The following is a 27,015-nucleotide window of genomic DNA, read 5'->3' on the forward strand; positions in this document are numbered from 1 at the left end:
AAAAATGTTTGAAAGTAACTGATCAAACTATTGGCCTAAATTCCCCTTTGTTTCAATACAGAACTACGCTACCTCGCGCAGCAGCACTGGATTTTGATGACTAATTTTTCTTCATGAAAAACGGATTTGAGATTTCATGTCCGCCGGATTTACAATTTTTTTTATTAAAAGTGGATCAAAGAAGTCTGGGACAGCAGGATCTAAAAACTACGGCCACAAATGCCCTTAGTTGTTTAACTCAATACATTTTTTCCTATGCCTAATAAGAAATAAACATAGTTATGAGGACAGTAGTAGTATTTGAAGAAGCCCAAGCAGTAGTTCACACAAGAGCTATGAGGCCGTGTGTGAGACAGAAACACATCCATAAATACTCTTCTCCGCTCTTTGTTGGGATGATTACTCGTTGGCATACTTCTGCGAATGTGCTACACTACCATGTTTGGTCTGCAGTTACCAGCGGTGCGGGGGTTAGGAAAAATCTTTGTCGGTTCAGCCGGCACGAACACGGTGACGCTTGTGGGCGCCCCCTCCCTTCTTGAAGGGCGTGAGGTGTACCCTTTCGGCACTCCTCTCCGTGTACCGGCAGAAATCCGAGGATCTGTCTGGGTAGCAGCATCATTGTCGTCGTAGTCCTTCTTGAAGGTGTTGTTTGGTACGCGGGAATTCAGAGGCATAGGAGCGTGGTGGAATTCAGAGGCATAGAGCGTGGTGGAATTCAAAGGCATAGGAGTGTGGCGGCGGTTGCTGGAAATCATCGCTTTGGCATTTTATTTGTTTCTCTTTGTGGGCTTGATTGTCATGTTTGCCCATCAGTGATATCACAGTTCTGTCAGGTGGTTGCTATATTAATATAGCAAGGCGAAAGCCTGTTTCAAGACATTGTAAACTGAATTCTTAAATATATCCCAACGGAATGGGAAAATAATGTAATGCCTCTCTCACTAACTTTCTAGTTAATCATTTTTCATACAAAGGGTGACTGCATACCCTAAAATAAAGGAATGGTGCACATATTATATCCTACTCTCCGATCACCTCGCGGATGCAGTCAGGACACTTGTATTCTTTGATATGTTCTGCTTCAGAGGCAGTTACGTTCACACATTTGCCATGGAACCACTGGTCACATTCGTCACAACAAATCCAAAAGGCATTGGCATGATACGGAGCATTACAAGATCCGCAAAAGTCGGTAACTTCATTATCCTTTTGTTTGTCTTCAGCAGGCTTCCTAGAGTCCCTGTTTTGAGCAGACAAAACATGCATCGAGTCTTGAGAAGGTGGCACGTTCTCTTCAGCAGGTGTGATAGAGTCTACGTCTGGATTGGACACATTCTCTTGAGTTGGTGCGCTCGACTCCCTGTTTGCATTGTATCGCGCAAATGTTGATAGCCAAGGAAGACCGTAAGAGAGATAGAATTCGTCATGGACTGTTCGCATCTCGTTTACCATATTAAATAAATGTATCCTGAAAGAGAAAGTAAACCAACATCATCAAATCAGCAATTGGCTTCGCAAGCAATATGTAACACATGACATTCTTGATGCATGGAGGAACTATATAAGCACTAAAACATAATGATTTAAAGATGAAGATCGCCCCTAATAAGAATAGCCCATTATTTAATGCTGAGGCTCTAACAATTAGTTCTGCAGGACTACGGCTCCATTGAAGCTGTATTCTCTCTCTTGTTTGTTCAATGGAAAAAACAAGATATTATGTCAAAAAATAGAATCTTCTATACGCTTGTTTAAAAGCATAGGAATTACATACTGTTTTGTTAGATAGAAGTTACAGGTTTTTGCGCTTTTTGCTGCATTCAAAGATTCTTCTACATGCCCATGCTTTATAAAAGAGATGTTGGTTACGTTTCTCAGAGGTAGATTGCACATATAAATGTCCTAAATGTTAAGTGCATCAAAAAACTGTTTGTGAAACGAAGTAGTAGTGGTGGTGGTGGTGGTGGTGGTGGTGGTAGTAGCAGCAGCAGCAGCAGTAACGTACCTTTGGTTGGCGTCGAGATGAGTGGACAAGAAAAAGGTGACACCCATGAGCCACGAGTCGGAGTGGTGGGCGACGAGTGTCAGGTAGTCAGAACGGTTCACATAATCTCGCCGGCGGTTGATGCCTCGTGTCGGCACCGGCAGGCCTGGCGGCACCATCTCCTCCGGCAGCGTCAACTGCCAACTACCGTCCGCGTACCCGTACAAGCACATTGGCTCTTTACCTGAAGCGAGAAAATGAATCACACCACTACATCAGCCAGTGATCTGCACACCTCGCCATCATATATTTACTAATTGTAATTGGGGGCACCATATGAGATTTACTTTAATTTAAGAAAAACTACCTCTCCAAACCATCGATTTGACAAAAATTCATTATATTATTCAAACAGGTTTGATGTAGGTACATGTCAAACAACTCTATTGTAAAAAAAGCCGGAGATTAGATTGTTAGTTTGCATGTTTGTTTTACATTTGGGCAGTACTTTCTACACTTTAATTAATTAAATATTTTTTGCATGAAGCACCCATGCCATGTATATGGCTTGGTGATGGCGAGATTCATATCACTGGCTGCAGGCTTAGAATTTGCGGTACTTTAAGCCTATTACGACGCGTGATAAATATGCAGTTCTCTATGTTTGCCAAATTTATACAAATCTCTCTACTTTTGGCTAATTTATAATTAAGCCGGCCTTCTCTATGTCATCGTGAGAAAGATCGCTTGTGCGCACACAAGTATATATGTTTATATACACTGTGCGTTGTCGGCGGAAAATAGCTAGAGTCTGTATTTCCCGACAATTTTCTTTCAAAAAATTTGATCATTACTAAAATAAATAGAAAACTATATCATTTATCTGACGTATTTTCATGAATATACATGTATATAATATGTGACTTAAAATTAAAAATATTTCAAAATAGAACCATGGATACTCTTCATGACCAGGAGAAAATAAATGTCCTCATGTACTCTTGTAGAACACTTTTGCATGAATATTCTATGTAAATAGTAATGCATAATCGAGTCCTAGAAAAGATAGTCCAGAAACAGTTGAAGGTTTTGTGGGCGACAAGTGTTGAATGTCTATAAAAACTTAAGAACAAACCCCATCATATTCTTTAGGAGAAAAGGAGAAAAAAGTACTCCCTCCGTTCCTAAATACTTGTCTTTCTAAGCATTTCAACAAAGGACTACATACGGAGTAAAATGAGTGAATCTACACTCTAAAATATGTCTACATACATCCGTATGTGATAGTCATTTGAAATGCCTAAAAATACAAGTATTTAGGAACGGAGGGAGTATACATCAACCAAAGAAATTCGCATTTGCAATACTATAGCCCACCAGTACACAAGCAGCCTTCATAAAATTGCTACCATGTTACATCTTCTATCAATTTGGAGTTATTCGGGGCATAGCACACCAAGGATATATATCACGCGCATTGATTTCACACACTAGTCAATTGGAAAAGTCTATGCACGCAAAAAATACTACCACTAATGCAGAGAGTTGTTTATAACTCTATACTCGTTTTCCTTCGTCTAATACAGAAATAAACATGGTTGTATATCTGAAAATAACCTTTTTCTTCTGGAGAAATATGTTTGAAAGTAACTGATCAGACTACCAGCCTAAATTCCTCTGTGTTTCAAACTTTCAATACAGAACTTCACTAGGCCGTGCAACAGCAGTGGATTGATGACTAGTATTTCTTCATGAAAAAAACGGATCTGAGAGTTCATGTCAGCCGGATTTACAATTTTGTAATTAAAAATGGATCTAAAATTTTAGGAACAGCAGGATCTAATTAAAAAATACAGCCACAAATACCCATAGTTGTCTAACTCAATACTTTTTCCTATGTCTAATAAGAAATAAAGACCATTATATGTTTCAAAGCAACTGATCAAACTATCAGTCTAAGTTTAATTAAATAAATAACTTCACTAGCCCGTGCAATCACGGGATTGGTGACTTGTTTTTCTTAATAAAAAATGGATCTGAGATTTCATGTCGGATGAAACTATCAGCCTATCCCTAATACTAATATAAACACCGGATCTGAAGTTTTTTTTTCCTATGTCTAATACAAAAATAAACAAGGTCATATGTTTAGAAGTAACTGACAAAACTATCATCCTAAGTTTCCCCATGTTTCAGTGCAGAACTTCACTAGGCCGTGCAAACACGGGATTGATGACTAGTTTTTCTTAATAAAAAAATGGATCTGAACTTTCATGTCAGATGAAACTATCAGCCTCTGCCTAATACGGGATCTAAAGCTTTTTTCCTATGTCCAATACAAAAATAAACACACTTATATGTTTAAAAGTAACTGACCAAACTATCAGCCAAAGTTTCCCCATGTTCAATACAGAACTCCACTATCCCGTGCAACAGCACGGAACTGATGACTAATTTTTTAATAAAAAATGGATCTGGAATTTCTTGTCTGCCGGATTTACAATTTTGTAACAAGCAATGGATATAACATTTCTGGGACAGCTCGATCTCTATATTACATACCTTCCTCGCGCAATAAATCATATAATGTATCCTGTTCTGCGTGTATGGCAACAAGGAGGAGAAGGGACTGGCGTTAGATCCATCAGCACATAGGCGTCACATATATCGAGAAAAACGTGTCACTAAGGAGCATCCCGTGGCGTACCTGTGGTGAGGGCTTGGACGAGCGCGCTGCGGCGACCAGAGAAGTCCTCATAGATGTTCTCCACGGTCCATGAGACGGCCGGGCGGGACCGCCATTCACCAGGGTGTGCCGGCAGCGGGGTTGGTGAAGGCCGCCCATGAACGGGAACGGTGAGACGATGCCTGGTGGGAGTGGGGTTGGAGGGGGAGCCGGCGCGAGATGCGTCCATGGGATGAGATTCATTCTAGGTTCGCCGGCGGCGGGCTGGCAGAGATAGGTGGAGCTCTTGAAGGAGGAAGGTGGAATTGGATCTATGGGGCACTCTGTTGCTTTGCTGCTTTATAAAGAGCCGGCGTCAAGAGGGTGGAAGACTGGGGAACGGAGGACGCGGGCGGGTTACTACTTTCCTTTCGAGTCTCTGGGCGGGATGTATTTGTTTTCTTTCGTTTCCTACCATGTTTTTGGCCATGCCAGCGAGGTGCCAGTACTGGTGAAATAACTACAGGATAGCTGGCATGCAAATCCTAGGGCTACTGGCGTGTGGTCCCCGGATCAAAAGTCCAGAATACACGGTACTCCTTTATTTCCCTCATTAATTTCATTTCTTTTTTTAAAGGCATTTATTTCCTTTGACCATGAAACTTTGACGATTATTTTGTATGCACTTAATTGTTGCTAAAAGGTTAAGGGATATGTTTGGATTCTGACCAAATGGTACCTTACCGTATGTAAACATGCTTGCGCCAGCCGCGTCCCACGATTGCCTCGTGTTTCGATCGGGCCCGCGCACCACAACCCCCTCGAAAACCTTATTCCAGCCGATGAAGGGCTTGCCACACTTTTTTCTCTACACCGTGCGTTGACCACAACTCCACAGTACCATCTCCTGTCTCTCTCTTTTTCCTCAATCGATGGAATGCTCCTTCTCTCTCCCTGCCCGTCTACTTCACCGCTGAATTGAGTTGGCTTGAGACAGCCGTGGTGTGGATTGGGGCGCGATGCTGGGTGCCCCGGGCTCGCCACTCGCGGCAGCGCTCACCAGTGTTGCAAATGCAGAATCTCGCCGGGGTGCTGCAACCGGTGGTCGGTGCTGTAATTGATGGTCTCTTAGCAGCCATGGTTACTGCCAATCCAGCGTTGGCCGATGTCTCGTCGCATGCCGCCGGCGGTGCTGCAAAATGGGTAGTGACAACGGCCGTCGTGCTGCAACCGCAGAGTTTGCCGGCAAATTAGTCACGGCCGGTGCTGCAACCGCAGAGCTTGCCCATGCAGTATCCACAGCCGGTGCTGCAACCACACAGCTCGCCGGTGCAACAGCCGCGGTCGATGCTGCAAGCCTGCAACGGGGTGGTCACAGCAGCCACCGTTGCTGCAAGCCGATGGGGGCGGCCGAGACGATGCTTCGATGACCACGGCGATGGTTCAATGGACACGACGACGAGGCATGCTATGACGACATCGGCAGCTGTGGCGATGCTGCAAGGCATGCATCATTGGCCGCGGCGACGAGGCATACTTTGATGGTGTCGACGACAGTGACAATGCTTCAATGACCACGGCGATGGTTCTATGGACACGACGATGAGGCATGCGATGACGGCATCGATGGTCGTGGTGGTGCTGCAAGGCAAGCTTGAATGGCCGCAGTGACGAGGCGTACTTCGATGGTGTCGACGGCCCTGGTGATGCTGCGACGCGTGTTTCAATGGCTGCGGCGAGGCGTACTTCGATGGTGTTGACGGCCGTGGTGATACCGCGAGGCGTGTTACAATGGTCGTGGCGATACTTCGATGACCACAACGATGGTTCGATGGAGATGGCAACCAGGCATGCTACGACGACATCGACGGCCGAAGTGATGCTGCAAGGCATGCTTCAATGGCCGTGGCGATGAGGCGTACTTCGATGGTGTCAACAGCCGTGGTGATGCTTCGACGACCACGGCGATGGTTCGATGGACACGGCGATGAGGCATGCTACGACGACATCGACGACCGTGGCGATGCTGCAAGGCATGCTTCAATGTGAGTGGTGGTGAGGCACAGTTCAATGGCACCGACGGCCATGCCTTGACGGCCATGGCGATGTTGCGAGGCATGCCGCGGAGACGGGCGTGCTTCAATGGCGTCGACGGCCGTTGCCGCTGATGCTACTCCGAGCAGTGCATGGGTGTCACTACTGCAATGACGTGCACTGTGGACGAGCGGTGCGTGCTAAGGAGATTAGCGGCCTTGATAAGATGCATCGGATGGCACAACCAGTGGCTGTTCTTTGAATCGCTGCAGGCGGATGGCGCCTAGCATCCACCATATTTTGCCCTGGTCTTCGTCCGGATGAGTGCCAACTCCAATGCTCCTTTTTCAACTCTAGTTCATTTTTCTAGATTGTGCACATCCACTTTCCCATAAGAAAAAGAAACCGGCACTCTAGCCACGTCCCTGCGAGCGGTATGGGATAATCCTAGCACCGCCACCCTCTAGGAATCCCACCTTCCTCCCTTGCCGTAGCCGGTGGGCGCGGCCGGGCGAAGCCCATGCGGCAGGGGTTGGGGGAGTGGCTTTTCCTCCCCTCTTGTCTGGACTCATGGGTAGCCCGGCTCGGCCCTCTATGATGGGGCCGAGCAGTGGCTGGGGTAGCGAAGGATTCGCAGGGAGGTGGTAGCGCAACGGTCAAGTGGGGCGACTCGGTCGGCATTGCTATATTGGTGTTGCGGACGGCGTGCAGCAGCGGGCAAGGATGGTGGCCCGACTTAGTCGGCGAATGTGTGCAAAGCGACACCCGCTCCTTCATCCCCCTTCCTGCGCGCTGGTCTGGGTCGTGTTCTTGCCGGCGTTGGCATCTAGATTGGGTCTCAGCCCTAAACTGATGGCTTCATGGTTGCCGGTGGCTTCGGAGGGTTTTCTCCCATATGTTTGTTGCTCGGCTAGGTGGGGTCATGTTAAGGCAGCTGGTGACAAGTGGGATTCGACGACAGGGGTTGGGTACTCCCTTTGCATGTGGGTCGGCATCGTTGATGTCCAGCCCTAACCGAGGTAGTGCTATGGCACGGTGACTTCTCTCCTACATGGTATGTGCCAAGGTGCGAGCATTACGGTAGTGCGTTACTCGAGCAACGGTGGCGTGTCTCTCTTGGACGCCTAGGCGGCAACCCCAAGCAATCATAGCTCTGCCACAAAAAACCAAATTTTATATTATTACTCTATTATTCATGTATAAATATACTCCCTCCGTCTGAAAATTTTTGTCGGAGAAATGGATGTATCTAGATGTATTTTAGTTCTGGATACATCCATTTTTATGCATTTCTCCGACAAGTATTTTTGGACGGAGGGAGTATAAGAGATGTGATCCTATTCTTTATGAGGAATAATCAGCACGAATTTAAAGCAAATAAAATGTTCGGATTAAAACAACTAAGGATATCTCCAACGCGGACCCTCATACCGCCTGAATACATCCAGACCATGCGGTCTGGACGTGTTGTGCCATCCAACACAGACCTATATCAGTCCGCCGGGCAGTCCAGACCGCTGCCACGCCCGCGTCTGACTGTCCTGGCCCACAAAAAAAACCTTCATCACCCGAGCGCGCTTCCCGCCTGATACAGTCAGCGCTGCTCTAGAGAGTCAGTGCCGCATTAATGCCCGACCAGAGCGGATGCGACCTCTCACTGCTGCCGGCATTGAAGTGGTGCGCCGGCCGAGAGAGCACAACCAATGCCGCTTCCCGGTGCAGCCGACTACTCCGCATTCAAATGATCGCCCGTCGGTTCATCGGACCTACATTAACGATATGCGGTGTCGAGGAACCTACTCTGGTTCCACCCGTCTGTCCGTCTGCCGCCCAACATTGACCTCACTATCGTGGCCCATCACCATCCGCCCGCTATATAAACACCAACCCAGACGGTAGCCACAGTCATCTTCCTACTTCACTTTCTTCTCTCCGCACCACGCCCTCCATGGCCTCGTCATGCTCCAGAGCCCTCTGGGACACCATATCCTCGACCAGAAGAAGGAGAGGACCTCCATTGCTGCTGGTTGACTGGTCGGCTAGCAGATGGAGGCAGATGACGCCCCAATGGAGGACGAGGCGGCACCACCCTCCTTGCCGGTGCGTGTGGGCTTCACCATTGGCGAGGCCCGTGCGCACTACACGAACATGCTGTGGGAGGAGGAGGAGGAGGCCAGGTTCCGACAAGTGCAGGCCGATCGGTCCTACAGCCTCGGCCTCCTCGAGGAGCAACGACGCACGGAGGAGCTACTCGCCGCCGGCGCGACTATCATGCCGGACGTGGACGCGGTGGAGCAGCAGGCACTCGTCGACTGCTACCACTCCGCCCGTAACATCTGCCGCGACTGCTAGTGGTAATGCCTCCATTAGGCGGAATTGGCGGCCGCCTAAAAGGAGATCGACGAGGTGGTGAATGAGGTGTGTGGCAAGAGCGACAACAAGGAGGACTTGGCTCGCTCTGCCCTAGTCGCGCCTAGCCCGCTGCCATGACCACGAAGCCGATATATCCATGGACGCCGCCGATAGCAAGGAAGAGTAGTGCATGGTAGGTCACTGCCGCTCGGGTCCCAAGAAGGCCACGACTCTTTCCCTCCCGTCGAAGCCACACTTGATGCGCCAAACATCAATGGACGATTAGCCACCTGGCGGCGATGTGGGGGCGGACAGCTGTAGTTCCCGGGGCTCCGGAGGTGGAGCTGGAGAGCATCAAGGCTGAACTTGAGAAGGCGAAGGCATTTGCCGGACCAACACTTCTTAGGGTTCATGGTAGGATATGGGAAATGTGCGCCGATGATCATTTAGATTAGGTTTAGTGTGGGGTTTGTCCAGTTTATATGAAAAATGTAATGAATTTTGTCTGGTTTATATGAAAATTGATCCAAATATAAGGAATTTCGTCCGGTTTATATGAAAATCCATCGCATTTACATGAATTTCGGCCGGTTAGTTTAACCAGCGGCTAAAATATATACAGGCATTATTGGATAGCCGGCTCCCGCATCTGTGGACTAGTGCCCCTATGCACGGATGGATGACGGAATAAATTTATGGGTCAACGTTGGAGATGCCCTAACCCCCCACCAATCTTTTCTGACAAACATGTAATTTGCGCATGGTCAATATTCAAATGGACAGGTCCGGTCTGTACTTGTTACTGGACCTATGAACGTGTTCTAGAATCCCAGGGGCCAGAGTTCGGTCTGCACCTCGTCTAACAGGGCAAGAGGTAAACCTAAGTTCGACCATTCTTCTGTATACTAAGTGTAGACGGGCGCATGCCGATGAGATGCCCGGCACTGGACATGCACTTCGTGTTCCCGCAAGTGTCGGCAATGGTGTGGGTCAGAGCTGGATGGGCGCCCCCGGTCCATGACAGCAGCACGACCACCACTTCCGGCTTCGTTAGAGCATCTACAATGACGGATACCTAATTTGAGTTGTCAAACGCCCCCGAACACACCTGGTCACGTCCGTGGATAGTGACCGGTCAGACCCGACATGACAACTTGAACAACCATAGTAGCCATTTTTCAATTAGCATTTTCATACAAAACCATGCAAAAAGCAAGATCTATGTACTATCAACTACCATCTACACTACTCATCCTTCTCGTCAGATATGTGGATGAAATTGATGTCGGGGCCGCCGTCGTCATGGTCATTGGCAGTCGGCCGAACATCCGGTTCCTCCTCGGGAATCAAGAATGGCCTGCTGCTCCGTTGCCTCCTCTGCCTAGGCCACCTCGAACTCTTTGCATCAACCATGGCGAAGCCGGTAGGCGCCGGATCTGCCTGATGCGCCTCCTCTGACTCCTCCTCCACCTCCTCCTCTATGACCGTCTCCTCCTCCTTCGGCTCCACCTCCACCTCCTCCTCCTCGGGCTGCACTGAATCCAGAGGCTGGCTGGCTGCGATCCGATCTTCGCGCATGCCCTGGATGTCCTCTAGTAGCTACAGCCGACGCTCGGGAGTGAGCATGTTGTAACTAGTGGTTAGCGGCTGATGGATGGATTAAATGTGACGGCGGTGGAGGGGTGGGTGGGGAAGAAATGGAGGCGGTCTATGGTTGGGAATTTGTTGTCCGGCTTACGTAGCCAGACATGTATCCTCAGATAGCATGCTAGAGCGGCACCACACGACGCCAATGCGTCCTCATCGATGAACTGAGGAGGCGCACGTCAGACCACTGGTTAATGCTTTTGTCCGCATGGCCCCTTGCGGTCTGTCCTAAGCGACGTGCACGTCTGGACATCTTCATATCCGCCCCAGATATGTGCCGGATATAGGAAGTGTCGGCCAGTCCTGGTATTTGGGCTAGATTTGACAAGTCTAGTTGGGTGGCGATTTTGTGTTTGGGCAATATCAGGCAAGCTGCCCCGGCGTTTGGGGCGGATCTGAGGACTCCAGTTGTAGATGCTCTCATGCCTCAAGTAGCCGCATGTAGCGGCATGGTGGTAGCTATGGTGTCGTAGACAATGACAAGAAAGATGTCAAGCCGTCTCGCATCATGAGGTGCAGGGCAAGCACCGGCTTGCTGAGCGCTCACTCTAGCAGTAAAAAAGGCCAGCGTGGTTGTGGCTGTGGTGCCACGGACAACGGAGACGTGCTACCGGAGCGGCGGTATGAGTTGCCTGGAGGGCAGTGCGACATGGTGCCATGGATGATGCCGAGACGGACACGTCGCCGGTGCGGCGACGCAAGCTGAAGCGTGTGCGTTGGCGCGGCGAAAATTGCAGGTGCTTGGCTGGCCGGGGCTACGATGACATGACTAATAGTGAGTGGTTCGACCCTATGGTCGAAAGGGAGACCTCCTCGTTGGCGCCTTCAGTGCCCGATCACTTTCCTGGCGCTCAAGCGTGCACCCTAGTGGGCCGTGGCCCATTCGCTTGAATGCTGCTCGCTCGACCACTCCTTGGTAGCCTTTTTTTCTTGCGAGCACTTGTCAAAAAAGCCTTGTTGTTTAAAAAATAAAAAAGGAAAAAAAATTGAAAAAAATTGTGAATTAAAAAATGTACATGAATTTTCGTAAAAGTTCACAAAATAAAAAAATCAAATATGAAAAGAAGTTCATCGGTTTTTAAAAAAGTTCATCAAACTTGTAAAAGTTCATCGAATTCGAAAAAGTTCATTGAATTTGAAAAAGTTCATTGAATTTGAAAAAAGTTCATTAGTTTTGAAAAAAGTCCATCTAATTCGAAAAGGTGCATCTACTATCAAGAAAAAGTTTCACGAATTTCTTTCACAAAATAAGTTCGTGACTTTGAAAAAAATGTAAAAGGGACAGAGAAAAAAACAAAGAAAGAAGAAGAAAAGGCCAAATAAACCACTATGTAATACTTGAGGTCGGTTGGTCGGGTGGTTATGGGGTTGAAGTCCTAAGACCCGCGTCGCGGGTTTGAATCGTGGGTAGCACGCACTTTTTTCTTTTTATAGAAACAGAGAAAGAGCATATGGGCCGGCCCACTATAGAAACCTAGGGTACAGGGAGGGGTGTGCACCCTGTACCAAAATACCTATATTTGGCGCTTAGGCACCGAATAGGATTTGGCGTCGAAAGGTTATATCCCCAGTGGACCCTAATGTTTATCTGGGCCATCCAGTTAATCCACATGTGCCAACAGCTAGGTCATGTCCATCGGGCCGAAGGGTTAAACCATACCACGTGAATCTTGAGTTCATTGTCCTTAACCCAAAGCTCTCTCAATATCTCTACTCTTACAAGGGGTGTTGGTAGGACAGTTTTTGTTTTTGCCTCACCGCCCACCACCACCTCCATGTTGGTTTTTCTCGCTCCCTCTTAATACCAAATCAATTTTCCCGATCCTCCTCTCGTTTGTTCGTGCCTTCTTTGACAGGTGCCAATTTAATTCAAACATGTAAATATTATCTAATTAAGAATTCGGAAATCGCACCATATATGTAAGATAACCTTCCTAAAAGACAAAGAGAAGATTTTTCTCAATAACCTTCCAAATCAAAATAAGATATTCCTCAATAAGAAATAGCTAATACCACATCCTATCACATTTATTATCTATCATTATCTCTATTATTAAATCTCTACTCCTAAAAGGGGAGTTGGTGAACACCACCCCTCCATGCTGATTTTTTTCTCACTGCCACTAAAAAAACGGATCGATCCACCCGACCTTCCGATTAATTTTTTTCATGGTTGCTTTGGCAGGTGCCGATTCAATTCAATCACGTAAATATTAGGTAATTAATAAGAATTGAGAAATACTATATATGTAAGGTCACCTTCCTAAAAGATAGACTAAATATTTTTTTCTCGATAACTTTCCAAATCTGCACTCCTAAAAGGGGAGTTGGTAGGTCGGTATGCATGGTTTATTTCACCTCAACATTTCACCACCCTGCATGTTGCATTTTTCTCCCTCCCACTAAAAACCCGGATCTATTCACCCGACCTTCCTTTTCATTTTTTTTCCTTCTTGATTTAGTAGGCGTCAATTCAAATCAATCATGTAAATATTAGGTAATTAAAAATTTGGACATGGCAACATATGTGTGATATCACATTCCTAAAGACGGACAGAAGATTTTTCTCGATAACCTTTCAAAACAAAACTAGATATTTCTGAATAACAAATAGCTAATCCCGCGCACTACGCTATTTATTATCTATCATCATCTCTAGTATTGAATCATAATCACAACTTTCCCTCGACATTTTTTCTTCAATCCCACCCACATATCTTTGTTTTTACCGAAAATGTTTTTTTTCTGGTTTCGTTTGTTCTGTTTGACCTCCGCTCCCACGAAGTTTGCACCCTCCCCATTGATTTTCAGCCCACCGAATTTTTCCAAATAAAACCCATCTCCCCTCAACCCCCTCCAGCCCTCCTCGTTCGACCTCCCCTCTCATGTAATCCCCTCCTACGCACCTCCTACCGACATTTCCAATTCTCTATTCGCTACTTCATCCATCCCACAAAAATAAGCAATCTCCCCGATTCTGACTCGACCATTTCTTCCTTGTCACGTGAGGAGAGCGCCACATAGGGTTCTCTCGCACTTTGTTTTTTTCATCCTGAATATTCGCTCTCTGACTGAAGTTGGCCCCGCACGTCCCTCTCCCCGCACCGGACCCGGCAAGGGTTACAACCGCCGCCGCTCCCCTGCTATCCTCTCACCGCGACGCTCTCGACGGCACTGACTCTGCCTTCGAATTACCTCTCTAGACGTTCCTCTACGCCGCAGCCGCCAAGGATCAAGGGTGACAACGTTTCAATGTAGCGGTAATTTGTTGCGCTTGTAGGGGGAGCATGTTTTTGGCGACACTGCAGGTGAGGTCGTCTTTGTTCTCGACTGCATGTGATGACAAGAAGGGTATGCTTGGCCAACTAGTCCATGTGGTTTGGTGATCCCAGGCGCCTACAGGATCATGTCTGAGGTATATATGCCGAAGAAGTTGGAACGACGAGGAAGTGCAGCAGCCTATCGTGCGCCGTCTCGGCTTCGAGGCCAAACAGGTTTGGTTTCCCTCCCAGATCCCACCCTCCCTTGTCTTCTTGCTACGACTCCATGGATGATTATATTACATGTGTGTGCGTATGTGATAGGAACAGAAGACTGACAGGGAACAATATGTATTAAACGCTACCTGCCCTTATTATTAAATTACAGTAAGCAATCACCTTATGGCCTTTACTATGTCGATCCCACATTATGGCCTTCACCGTGTGATAGTATTAGAAGACTGAATTTACACTTAGCAAACACCTGATGGCATTTACTGTGTATTTCAAGAAGTACCTCGTAGTGGCAGCAAATCTGGCAATTAAGACTTCTTTTTCTACAGACGGTAATCCAAACTACCTGGTATGAACAGCAGCAACATCTTATAATACTAACATGTAGTGCTTCATTTAACTCATTTTTGTACAACATACTATTGTATCGAAAACTTTAATGCAATTAACTGTTGAATTTTTCTTCATCAGGATTGAGCGATCTGGCATATAATTATGAGCTTCTGAAACTCGGCAGTTCAGATCATGGAAGATATGACAGGGAAGAACCTGGCATAGTAAGTATTGATTTCCGGTTCTACCACGAGGTAGCTCAACCAATCTGAATTTTATGTAGATAATTTCATGATCTTCCCGTGGGGATAATTCTGTCGTACGTAGTTCTGAATTTCATTTAGATTGACCTCGAAGTATTTGGAGATATGATGCACTATCTTGACTGCAAAAATTTATGTGCAAATGTTCCTGGAGCCCCCCCCCCCCCCCCCCCCCCCCAACCCCGGGGTCTGAAAATTAAACAACGTGTCAGTCATTCGTTTAGCAATAGAAAGAACTCAGTAACTAACATGGTGGTTGTAGCTGGATAGCAACCTTTCAGCTAGAAAGAACAAGACCGACTGCGGCCAACTTTGACAATAAATTTAGCCAACAAGACCGACTGTGGCGGGAGCAAAACTTATACCAGTGAATTCGTATTCAAAAGAAGTTTTCAATTATATAATCTTTTCTCCCGCCGCAGTCGGTCTCGTTGATTAAATTTATGGTCAAAGTAGGACCTCGGGAAGCGCGGGCGCACTATATTTTGAAATGGAGGGAGTACATCCACCAAAGAATTTTGCATTTGCAATAATATAGCCCACCAGTACACATGCAGACTTCATAAAATTGCTATAATGTTACATCTTCTATCAATCTGGAATTATTGGGGCATGGCACACCAAGAATATATATCACGCGCATTGATTTCACACACTTGTCAATTGGAAAAGTCTATGCATGCAAAAAATACAACCAATAATGCACGGTGTTGTTTATAACTCGATACTCTTTTTCATTTTTCTAATACAAAAATAAACACAGTCGTATATCTGAAAATAACCTTTTTCCCAAAGAAATATGTTTGAAAGTAACTGATCAAACTATTGGCCTAAATTCCCCTTTGTTTCAATACAGAACTACGCTACCCCGCGCAGCAGCACTGGATTTTGATGACTAATTTTTCTTCATGAAAAACGGATCTGAGATTTCATGTCCGCCGGATTTACAATTTTTTTTATTAAAAATGGATCAAAGAAGTCTGGGACAGCAGGAACTAAAAACTACGGCCACAAATGCCCTTAGTTGTTTAACTCAATACATTTTTTCCTATGCCTAATAAGAAATAAACATAGTTATGAGGACAGTAGTAGTATTTGAAGAAGCCCAAGCAGTAGTTCACACAAGAGCTATGAGGCCGTGTGTGAGACAGAAACACATCCATAAATACTCTTCTCCTCTCTTTGTTGGGACGATTGCTCGGTGGCATACTTCTGCGAATGTGCTACACTACCATGTTTGGTCTGCAGTTACCAGCGGTGCGGGGGTCGGGAAAAATCTTTGTCGGTTCAGCCGGCACGAACACGGTGACGCTTGTGGGCGCCCCCTCCCTTCTTGAAGGGCGTGAGGTGTACCCTTTCGGCACTCCTCTCCGTGTACCGGCAGAAATCCGAGGATCTGTCTGGGTAGCAGCATCATTGTCGTCGTAGTCCTTCTTGAAGGTGTTGTTTGGTACGCGGGAATTCAGAGGCATAGGAGCGTGGTGGAATTCAGAGGCATAGAGCGTGGTGGAATTCAAAGGCATAGGAGTGTGGTGGCGGTTGCTGGAAATCATCGCTTTGGCATTTTATTTGTTTCTCTTTGTGGGCTTGATTGTCATGTTTGCCCATCAATGATATCACAGTTCTGTCAGGTGGTTGCTATATTAATATAGCAAGGCGAAAGCCTGTTTCAAGACATTGTAAACTGAATTCTTAAATATATCCCAACGGAATGGGAAAATAATGTAATGCCTCTCTCACTAACTTTCTAGTTAATCATTTTTCATACAAAGGGTGACTGCATACCCTAAAATAAAGGAATGGTGCACATATTATATCCTACTCTCCGATCACCTCGCGGATGCAGTCAGGACACTTGTATTCTTTGATATGTTCTGCTTCAGAGGCAGTTACGTTCACACATTTGCCATGGAACCACTGGTCACATTCGTCACAACAAATCCAAAAGGCATTGGCATGATACGGAGCATTACAAGATCCGCAAAAGTCGGTAACTTCATTATCCTTTTGTTTGTCTTCAGCAGGCTTCCTAGAGTCCCTGTTTTGAGCAGACAAAACATGCATCGAGTCTTGAGAAGGTGGCACGTTCTCTTCAGCAGGTGTGATAGAGTCTACGTCTGGATTGGACACATTCTCTTGAGTTGGTGCGCTCGACTCCCTGTTTGCATTGTATCGCGCAAATGTTGATAGCCAAGGAAGACCGTAAGAGAGATAGAATTCGTCATGGACTGTTCGCATCTCGTTTACCATATTAAATAAATGTATCCTGAAAGAGAAAGTAAACCAACATCATCAAATCAGCAATTGGCTTCGCAAGCAATATGTAACACATGACATTCTTGATGCATGGAGGAACTATATAAGCACTAAAACATAATGATTTAAAGATGAAGATCGCCCCTAATAAGAATAGCCCATTATTTAATGCTGAGGCTCTAACAATTAGTTCTGCAGGACTACGGCTCCATTGAAGCTGTATTCTCTCTCTTGTTTGTTCAATGGAAAAAACAAGATATTATGTCAAAAAATAGAATCTTCTATACGCTTGTTTAAAAGCATAGGAATTACATACTGTTTTGTTAGATAGAAGTTACAGGTTTTTGCGCTTTTTGCTGCATTCAAAGATTCTTCTACATGCCCATGCTTTATAAAAGAGATGTTGGTTACGTTTCTCAGAGGTAGATTGCACATATAAATGTCCTAAATGTTAAGTGCATCAAAAAACTGTTTGTGAAACGAAGTAGTAGTGGTGGTGGTGGTGGTGGTAGTAGTAGCAGCAGCAGCAGCAGCAGTAGCAGTAACGTACCTTTGGTTGGCGTCGAGATGAGTGGACAAGAAAAAGGTGACACCCATGAGCCACGAGTCGGAGTGGTGGGCGACGAGTGTCAGGTAGTCAGAACGGTTCACATAATCTTGCCGGCGGTTGATGCCTCGTGTCGGCACCGGCAGGCCTGGCGGCACCATCTCCTCCGGCAGCGTCAACTCCCAACTACCGTCCGGGTACCCGTACAAGCACATTGGCTCTTTACCTGAAGCGAGAAAATGAATCACACCACTACATCAGCCAGTGATCTGCACACCTCGCCATCTTATATTTACTTATTGTAATTTGGGGCACCATATGAGATTTACTTTAATTTAAGAAAAACTACCTCTCCAAACCATCGATTTGACAAAAAGTCATTATATTATTCAAACAGGTTTGATGTAGGTACATGTCAAACAACTCTATTGTAAAAAAAAGCCGGAGATTAGATTGTTAGTTTGCATGTTTGTTTTACATTTGGGCAGTACTTTCTACACTTTAGTTAATTAAATATTTTTTGCATGAAGCACCCATGCCATGTATATGGCTTGGTGATGGCAAGGTTCATATCACTGGCTGCAGGCTTAGAATTTGCGGTACTTTAAGCCTATTACGACGCGTGATAAATATGCAGTTCTCTATGTTTGCCAAATTTATACAAATCTCTCTACTTTTGGCTAATTTATAATTAAGCCGGCCTTCTCTATGTCATCGTGAGAAAGATCGCTTGTGCGCACACAAGTATATATGTTTATATACACTGTGCATTGTCGGCGGAAAATAGCTAGAGTCTGTATTTCCCGACAATTTTCTTTTAAAAATTTGATCATTACTAAAATAAATAGAAAACTATATCATTTATCTGACGTATTTTAGTGAAAATACATGTATATAATATGTGACTTAAAATTTAAAATATTTCAAAATAGAACCATGGATACTCTTCATGACCAGGAGAAAATAAATGTCCTCATGTACTCTTGTAGAACACTTTTGCATGAATATTCTATGTAAATAGTAATGCATAATCGAGTCCTAGAAAAGATATAGTCTAGAAACAGTTGAAGGTTTTGTGGGCGACAAGTGTTGAATGTCTATAAAAACTTAAGAACAAACCCCATCATATTCTTTAGGAGAAAAGGAGAAAAAAAAGTATACATCAACCAAAGAATTTCGCATTTGCAATACTATAGCCCACCAGTACACAAGCAGCCTTCATAAAATTGCTACCATGTTACATCTTCTATCAATTTGGAGTTATTCGGGGCATAGCACACCAAGAATATATATCACGCGCATTGATTTCACACACTAGTCAATTGGAAAAGTCTATGCACGCAAAAAATACTACCACTAATGCAGAGAGTTGTTTATAACTCTATACTCATTTTCCTTCGTCTAATACAGAAATAAACATGGTTGTATATCTGAAAATAACCTTTTTCTTCTAGAGAAATATGTTTGAAAGTAACTGATCAGACTACCAGCCTAAATTCCCCTGTGTTTCAATACAGAACTTCACTAGGCCGTGCAACAGCAGTGGATTGATGACTAGTATTTCTTCATGAAAAAAACGGATCTGAGAGTTCATGTCAGCCGGATTTACAATTTTGTATCTAAAATTTTAGGGACAGCAGGATCTAATTAAAAAATACAGCCACAAATGCCCGTAGTTGTCTAACTCAATACTTTTTCCTATGTCTAATAAGAAATAAAGACCATTATATGTTTCAAAGCAACTGATCAAACTATCAGTCTAAGTTTAATTAAATAAATAACTTCACTAGCCCGTGCAATCACGGGATTGATGACTTGTTTTTCTTAATAAAAAATGGATCTGAGATTTCATGTCGGATGAAACTATCAGCCTATCCCTAATACTAATATAAACACCGGATCTGAAGTTTTTTTTTTCCTATGTCTAATACAAAAATATACAAGGTCATATGTTTAGAAGTAACTGACAAAACTATCATCCTAAGTTTCCCCATGTTTCAGTGCAGAACTTCACTAGGCCGTGCAAACACGGGATTGATGACTAGTTTTTCTTAATAAAAAGTGGATCTGAACTTTCATGTCAGATGAAACTATCAGCCTCTGCCTAATACGGGATCTAAAGCTTTTTTCCTATGTCCAATACAAAAATAAACACACTTATATGTTTAAAAGTAACTGACCAAACTATCAGCCAAAGTTTCCCCATGTTCAATACAGAACTCCACTATCCCGTGCAACAGCACGGAACTGATGACTAATTTTTTAATAAAAAATGGATCTGGAATTTCTTGTCTGCCGGATTTACAATTTTGTAACAAGCAATGGATATAACATTTCTGGGACAGCTCGATCTCTATATTACATACCTTCCTCGCGCAATAAATCATATAATGTATCCTGTTCTGCGTGTATGGCAACAAGGAGGAGAAGAGACTGGCGTTAGATCCATCAGCACATAGGCGTCACATATATCGAGAAAAACGTGTCACTAAGGAGCATCCCGTGGCGTACCTGTGGTGAGGGCTTGGACGAGCGCGCTGCGGCGACCAGAGAAGTCCTCATAGATGTTCTCCACGGTCCATGAGACGGCCGGGCGGGACCGCCATTCACCAGGGTGTGCCGGCAGCGGGGTTGGTGAAGGCCGCCCATGAACGGGAACGGTGAGACGACGCCTGGTGGGAGTGGGGTTGGAGGAGGAGCGGGCGCGAGATGCGTCCATGGGATGAGATTCGTGCTAGGTTCGCCGGCGGCGGGCTGGCAGAGATAGGTGGAGCTCTTGAAGGAGGAAGGTGGAATTGGATCTATGGGGGCACTCTGTTGCTTTGCTGCTTTATAAAGAGCCGGCATCAAGAGGGTGGAAGACTGGGGAACGGAGGACGCGGGCGGGTTACTACTTTCCTTTCGAGTCTCTGGGCGGGATGTATTTGTTTTCTTTCATTTCCTACCATGTTTTTGGCCATGCCAGCGAGGTGCCAGTACTGGTGAAATAACTACAGGATAGCTGGCATGCAAATCCTAGGGCTACTGGCGTGTGGTCCCCGGATCAAAAGTCCAGAATACACGGTACTCCTTTATTTCCCTCATTAATTTCATTTCTTTTTTTAAAGGCATTTATTTCCTTTGACCATGAAACTTTGACGATTATTTTGTATGCACTTAATTGTTGCTAAAAGGTTAAGGGATATGTTTGGATTCTGACCAAATAGTACCTTACCGTATGTAAACATGCTTGCGCCAGCCGCGTCCCACGATTGCCTCGTGTTTCGATCGGGCCCGCGCACCACAACCCCCTCGAAAACCTTATTCCAGCCGATGAAGGGCTTGCCACACTTTTTTCTCTACACCGTGCGTTGACCACAACTCCACAGTACCATCTCCTGTCTCTCTCTTTTTCCTCAATCGATGGAATGCTCCTTCTCTCTCCCTGCCCGTCTACTTCACCGCTGAATTGAGTTGGCTTGAGACAGCCGTGGTGTGGATTGGGGCGCGATGCTGGGTGCCCCGGGCTCGCCACTCGCGGCAGCGCTCACCAGTGTTGCAAATGCAGAATCTCGCCGGGGTGCTGCAACCGGTGGTCGGTGCTGTAATTGATGGTCTCTTAGCAGCCATGGTTACTGCCAATCCAGCGTTGGCCGATGTCTCGTCGCATGCCGCCGGCGGTGCTGCAAAATGGGTAGTGACAACGGCCGTCGTGCTGCAACCGCAGAGTTTGCCGGCAAATTAGTCACAGCCGGTGCTGCAACCGCAGAGCTTGCCCATGCAGTATCCACAGCCGGTGCTGCAACCACACAGCTCGCCGGTGCAACAGCCGCGGTCGATGCTGCAAGCCTGCAACGGGGTGGTCACAGCAGCCACCGTTGCTGCAAGCCGATGGGGGCGGCCGAGACGATGCTTCGATGACCACGGCGATGGTTCAATGGACACGACGACGAGGCATGCTATGACGACATCGGCAGCTGTGGCGATGCTGCAAGGCATGCATCATTGGCCGCGGCGACGAGGCATACTTTGATGGTGTCGACGACAGTGACAATGCTTCAATGACCACGGCGATGGTTCTATGGACACGACGATGAGGCATGCGATGACGGCATCGATGGTCGTGGTGGTGCTGCAAGGCAAGCTTGAATGGCCGCAGTGACGAGGCGTACTTCGATGGTGTCGACGGCCCTGGTGATGCTGCGACGCGTGTTTCAATGGCTGCGGCGAGGCGTACTTCGATGGTGTTGACGGCCGTGGTGATACCGCGAGGCGTGTTACAATGGTCGTGGCGATACTTCGATGACCACAACGATGGTTCGATGGAGATGGCAACCAGGCATGCTACGACGACATCGACGGCCGAAGTGATGCTGCAAGGCATGCTTCAATGGCCGTGGCGATGAGGCGTACTTCGATGGTGTCAACAGCCGTGGTGATGCTTCGACGACCACGGCGATGGTTCGATGGACACGGCGATGAGGCATGCTACGACGACATCGACGACCGTGGCGATGCTGCAAGGCATGCTTCAATGTGAGTGGTGGTGAGGCACAGTTCAATGGCACCGACGGCCATGCCTTGACGGCCATGGCGATGTTGCGAGGCATGCTGCGGAGACGGGCGTGCTTCAATGGCGTCGACGGCCGTTGCCGCTGATGCTACTCCGAGCAGTGCATGGGTGTCACTACTGCAATGACGTGCACTGTGGACGAGCGGTGCGTGCTAAGGAGATTAGCGGCCCTGATAAGATGCATCGGATGGCACAACCAGTGGCTGTTCTTTGAATCGCTGCAGGCGGATGGCGCCTAGCATCCACCATATTTTGCCCTGGTCTTCGTCCGGATGAGTGCCAACTCCAATGCTCCTTTTTCAACTCTAGTTCATTTTTCTAGATTGTGCACATCCACTTTCCCATAAGAAAAAGAAACCGGCACTCTAGCCACGTCTCTGCGAGCGGTATGGGATAATCCTAGCACCGCCACCCTCTAGGAATCCCACCTTCCTCCCTTGCCGTAGCCGGTGGGCGCGGCCGGGCGAAGCCCATGCGGCAGGGGTTGGGGGAGTGGCTTTTCCTCCCCTCTTGTCTGGACTCATGGGTAGCCCGGCTCGGCCCTCTATGGTGGGGCCGAGCAGTGGCTGGGGTAGCGAAGGATTCGCAGGGAGGTGGTAGCGCAACGGTCAAGTGGGGCGACTCGGTCGGCATTGCTATATTGGTGTTGCGGACGGCGTGCAGCAGCGGGCAAGGATGGTGGCCCGACTTAGTCGGTGAATGCGTGCAAAGCGACACCCGCTCCTTCATCCCCCTTCCTGCGCGCTGGTCTGGGTCGTGTTCTTGCCGGCGTTGGCATCTAGATTGGGTCTCAGCCCTAAACTGATGGCTTCATGGTTGCGGGTGGCTTCGGAGGGTTTTCTCCCATATGTTTGTTGCTCGGCTAGGTGGGGTCATGTTAAGGCAGCTGGTGACAAGTGGGATTCGACGACAGGGGTTGGGTACTCCCTTTGCATGTGGGTCGGCATCGTTGATGTCCAGCCCTAACCGAGGTAGAGCTATGGCACGGTGACTTCTCTCCTACATGGTATGTGCCAAGGTGCGAGCATTACGGTAGTGCGTTACTCGAGCAACGGTGGCGTGTCTCTCTTGGACGCCTAGGCGGCAACCCCAAGCAATCATAGCTCTGCCACAAAAAACCAAATTTTATATTATTACTCTATTATTCATGTATAAATATATAAGAGATGTGATCCTATTCTTTATGAGGAATAATCATCCTGAATTTAAAGCAAATAAAATGTTCGGATTAAAACAACTAAGGATATCTCCAACGCGGACCCTCATACCGCCTGAATACATCCAGACCATGCGGTCTGGACGTGTTGTGCCATCCAACACAGACCTATATCAGTCCGCCGGGCAGTCCAGACCGCTGCCACGCCCGCGTCTGACTGTCCTGGCCCACACAAAAAACCTTCATCACCCGAGCGCGCTTCCCGCCTGATACAGTCAGCGCTGCTCTAGAGAGTCAGTGCCGCATTAATGCCCGACCAGAGCGGATGCGACCTCTCACTGCTGCCGGCATTGAAGTGGCGCGCCGGCCGAGAGAGCACAACCAATGCCGCTTCCCGGTGCAGCCGACTGCTCCGCATTCAAGTGATAGCCCGTCTGTTCATCGGACCTACATTAACGATATGCGGTTGTCGAGGAACCTACTCTGGTTCCACCCGTCTGTCCGTCTGCCGCCCAACATTGACCTCACTGTCGTGGCCCATCGCCATCCGCCCGCTATATAAACACCAACCCAGACGGTAGCCACAGTCATCTTCCTACTTCACTTTCTTCTCTCCGCACCACGCCCTCCATGGCCTCCTCATGCTCCAGAGCCCTCTGGGACACCATATCCTCGACCATAAGAAGGAGAGGACCTCCATTGCTGCTGGTTGACTGGTCGGCTAGCAGATGGATGCAGATGACGCCCCAATGGAGGACGAGGCGGCACCACCCTCCTCGCCGGTGCGTGTGGTCTTCACCATTGGCGAGGCCCGTGTGCACTACACGAACATGCTGTGGGAGGAGGAGGAGGAGGCCAGGTTCCGACAGGTGCAGGCCGATCAGTCCTACAGCCTCGGCCTCCTCGAGGAGAAACGACGCACGGAGGAGCTACTCGCCGCCGGTGCGACTATCGTGCCGGACGTGGACGCGGTGGAGCAGCAGGCACTCGTCGACTGCTACCGCTCCGCCCGTAACATCTGCCGCGACTGCTGGTGGTAATGCCTCCATTAGGCGGAATTGGCGGCCGCCTAAAAGGAGATCGACGAGGTGGTGAATGAGGTGTGTGGCAAGAGCGACAACAAGGAGGACTTGGCTCGCTCTGCCCTAGTCGCGCCTAGCCCGCTGCCATGACCACGAAGCCGATATATCCATGGACGCCGCCGATAGCAAGGAAGAGTAGTGCATGGTAGGTCACTGCCACTCGGGTCCCAAGAAGGCCATGACTCTTCCCCTCCCGTCGAAGCCACACTTGCTGCGCCCAACATCAATGGACGATTAGCCACCTGGCGGCGACATGGGGGCGGACAGCTGTAGAAAGGCTGAACTTGAGAAGGCGAAGGCATTTGCCGGACCAACACTTCTTAGGGTTCATGGTAGGACATGGGAAATGTGGGCCGATGATCATTTAGATTAGGTTTAGTGTGGGGTTTGTCCAGTTTATATGAAAAATGTAATGAATTTTGTCTGGTTTATATGAAAATTGATCCAAATATAAGGAATTTCGTCCGATTTATATGAAAATCCATCGTATTTACATGAAATTCGGCCGGTTAGTTTAACCAGCGGCTAAAATGTATACAGGCATTATTGGATAGCCGGCTCCCTCATCTGTGGACTAGTCATGGATGGATGACGGAATAAATTTATGGGTCAACGTTGGAGATGCCCTAACCCCCCCACCAATCTTTTCTGACAAACATGTAATTTGCGCATGGTCAATATTCAAATGGACAGGTCCGGTCTGTACTTGTTACTGGACCTATGAACGTGTTCTAGAATCCCAGGGGCCAGAGTTCGGTCTGCACCTCGTCTAACAGGGCAAGAGGTAAACCTAAGTTCGACCATTCTTCTGTATACTAAGTGTAGACGGGCGCATGCCGATGAGATGCCCGGCACTGGACATGCACTTCGTGTTCCCGCAAGTGTCGGCAATGGTGTGGGTCAGAGCTGGATGGGCGCCCCCGGTCCATGACAGCAGCACGACCACCACTTCCGGCTTCGTTAGAGCATCTACAATGACGGATACCTAATTTGAGTTGTCAAACGCCCCCGAACACACCTGGTCACGTCCGTGGATAGTGACCGGTCAGACCCGACATGACAACTTGAACAACCATAGTAGCCATTTTTCAATTAGCATTTTCATACAAAACCATGCAAAAAGCAAGATCTATGTACTATCAACTACCATCTACACTACTCATCCTTCTCGTCAGATATGTGGATGAAATTGATGTCGGGGCCGCCGTCGTCATGGTCATTGGCAGTCGGCCGAACATCCGGTTCCTCCTCGGGAATCAAGAATGGCCTGCTGCTCCGTTGCCTCCTCTGCCTAGGCCACCTCGAACTCTTTGCATCAACCATGGCGAAGCCGGTAGGCGCCGGATCTGCCTGATGCGCCTCCTCTGACTCCTCCTCCACCTCCTCCTCTATGACCGCCTCCTCCTCCTTCGGCTCCACCTCCACCTCCTCCTCCTCGGGCTGCACTGAATCCAGAGGCTGGCTGGCTGCGATCCGATCTTCGCGCATGCCCTGGATGTCCTCTAGTAGCTACAGCCGACGCTCGGGAGTGAGCATGTTGTAACTAGTGGTTAGCGGCTGATGGATGGATTAAATGTGACGGCGGTGGAGGGGTGGGTGGGGAAGAAATGGAGGCGGTCTATGGTTGGGAATTTGTTGTCCGGCTTACGTAGCCAGACATGTATCCTCAGATAGCATGCTAGAGCGGCACCACACGACGCCAATGCGTCCTCATCGATGAACTGAGGAGGCGCACGTCAGACCACTGGTTAATGCTTTTGTCCGCATGGCCCCTTGCGGTCTGTCCTAAGCGACGTGCACGTCTGGACATCTTCATATCCGCCCCAGATATGTGCCGGATATAGGAAGTGTCGGTCAGTCCTGGTATTTGGGCTAGATTTGACAAGTCTAGTTGGGTGGCGATTTTGTGTTTGGGCAATATCAGGCAAGCTGCCCCGGCGTTTGGGAGCCGCATGTAGCGGCATGGTGGTAGCTATGGTGTCGTAGACAATGACAAGAAAGATGTCAAGCCGTCTCGCATCATGAGGTGCAGGGCAAGCACCGGCTTGCTGAGCGCTCACTCTAGCAGTCAAAAATGGCGAGCGTGGTTGCGGCTGTGGTGCCACGGACAATGGAGACGTGCTCCCGGAGCGGCGGTATGAGTTTCTTGGAGGGCGGTGCGATATGGTGCCAAGGATGATGCCGAGACGGACTCGTCGCCGCTGCGGCGACGCAAGCTGAAGCGTCTGTGCTGGCGCGGCAAGAATTGCAGGTGCTTGGCTCGTGGCCGCTATGAAGACATGACTAATTGTAAGTGGTTCGACCCTATGGTCGAAAGGGAGACGTCCTCGTTGGCGCCTTCATCGCCCGATCACTTTCCTGGCGCTCACGCGCGCCCCTAGTGGGCCGTGGCCCATTTGCTTGAAAGTTGCTCGCTACCGCTACTGCTCGCTCGCTCGCTCCTTCGTAGCCTTGTTTTTCTTGCGAGCACTTGTAAAAAAAGCTTTGTTTTTTAAAAAATAAAAAAGGAAAAAGTATAAAAAATCGTGCATAAAAAATGTACATGAATTTTCATAAAAGTTCACAAAATAAGGAAAAAAGTTCATTGAAATTGAAAGAATTTAATGAAATTTGGAAACAAGTTCATCGGTTTTGAAAAAAGTTCATC

The 27,015-nt window shown here is 47.6% G+C and overlaps 2 protein-coding genes across 2 annotated transcripts; both read right to left on the reverse strand.

The window, feature by feature from the left end:
• Positions 1-1,023: 1,023 nt before the first annotated feature.
• LOC123165826 (PHD finger protein ALFIN-LIKE 3-like) lies at positions 1,024-4,902 on the reverse strand. Its single transcript, XM_044583559.1, has 3 exons — positions 4,695-4,902; positions 2,009-2,231; positions 1,024-1,471 (listed from the first exon to the last, which is right to left on the reverse strand). The coding sequence occupies exons 1-3, from the start codon at positions 4,900-4,902 to the stop codon at positions 1,024-1,026; spliced, it is 879 nt and encodes a 292-aa protein (XP_044439494.1).
• An 11,691-nt stretch (positions 4,903-16,593) lies between these two features.
• Positions 16,594-20,297, reverse strand: LOC123164981 (PHD finger protein ALFIN-LIKE 3-like). Its single transcript, XM_044582608.1, has 3 exons — positions 20,090-20,297; positions 17,582-17,804; positions 16,594-17,041 (listed from the first exon to the last, which is right to left on the reverse strand). The coding sequence occupies exons 1-3, from the start codon at positions 20,295-20,297 to the stop codon at positions 16,594-16,596; spliced, it is 879 nt and encodes a 292-aa protein (XP_044438543.1).
• Between the last annotated feature and the right edge of the window lie 6,718 nt (positions 20,298-27,015).

The sequence above is a fragment of the Triticum aestivum genome, chromosome 7D (genome assembly GCF_018294505.1).
Source record: "Triticum aestivum cultivar Chinese Spring chromosome 7D, IWGSC CS RefSeq v2.1, whole genome shotgun sequence".
Classification (NCBI taxonomy): Eukaryota; Viridiplantae; Streptophyta; class Magnoliopsida; order Poales; family Poaceae; genus Triticum; species Triticum aestivum.

What these genes read in the sequence shown, in the direction of transcription:
- LOC123165826 (XM_044583559.1), bottom strand. Translation starts at nt 4,902, where the DNA reads ATGGACGCATCTCGCGCCGGCTCCCCCTCCAACCCCACTCCCACCAGG. An exon ending in CGTCCAAGCCCTCACCACAG is followed by an intron (nt 2,232 to 4,694) that starts GTACGCCACGGG and finishes TTCTCGCTTCAG; the next exon opens with GTAAAGAGCCAATGTGCTTG. An exon ending in CATCTCGACGCCAACCAAAG is followed by an intron (nt 1,472 to 2,008) that starts GTACGTTACTGC and finishes TTTCTCTTTCAG; the next exon opens with GATACATTTATTTAATATGG.
- LOC123164981 (XM_044582608.1), bottom strand. Translation starts at nt 20,297, where the DNA reads ATGGACGCATCTCGCGCCCGCTCCTCCTCCAACCCCACTCCCACCAGG. An exon ending in CGTCCAAGCCCTCACCACAG is followed by an intron (nt 17,805 to 20,089) that starts GTACGCCACGGG and finishes TTCTCGCTTCAG; the next exon opens with GTAAAGAGCCAATGTGCTTG. An exon ending in CATCTCGACGCCAACCAAAG is followed by an intron (nt 17,042 to 17,581) that starts GTACGTTACTGC and finishes TTTCTCTTTCAG; the next exon opens with GATACATTTATTTAATATGG.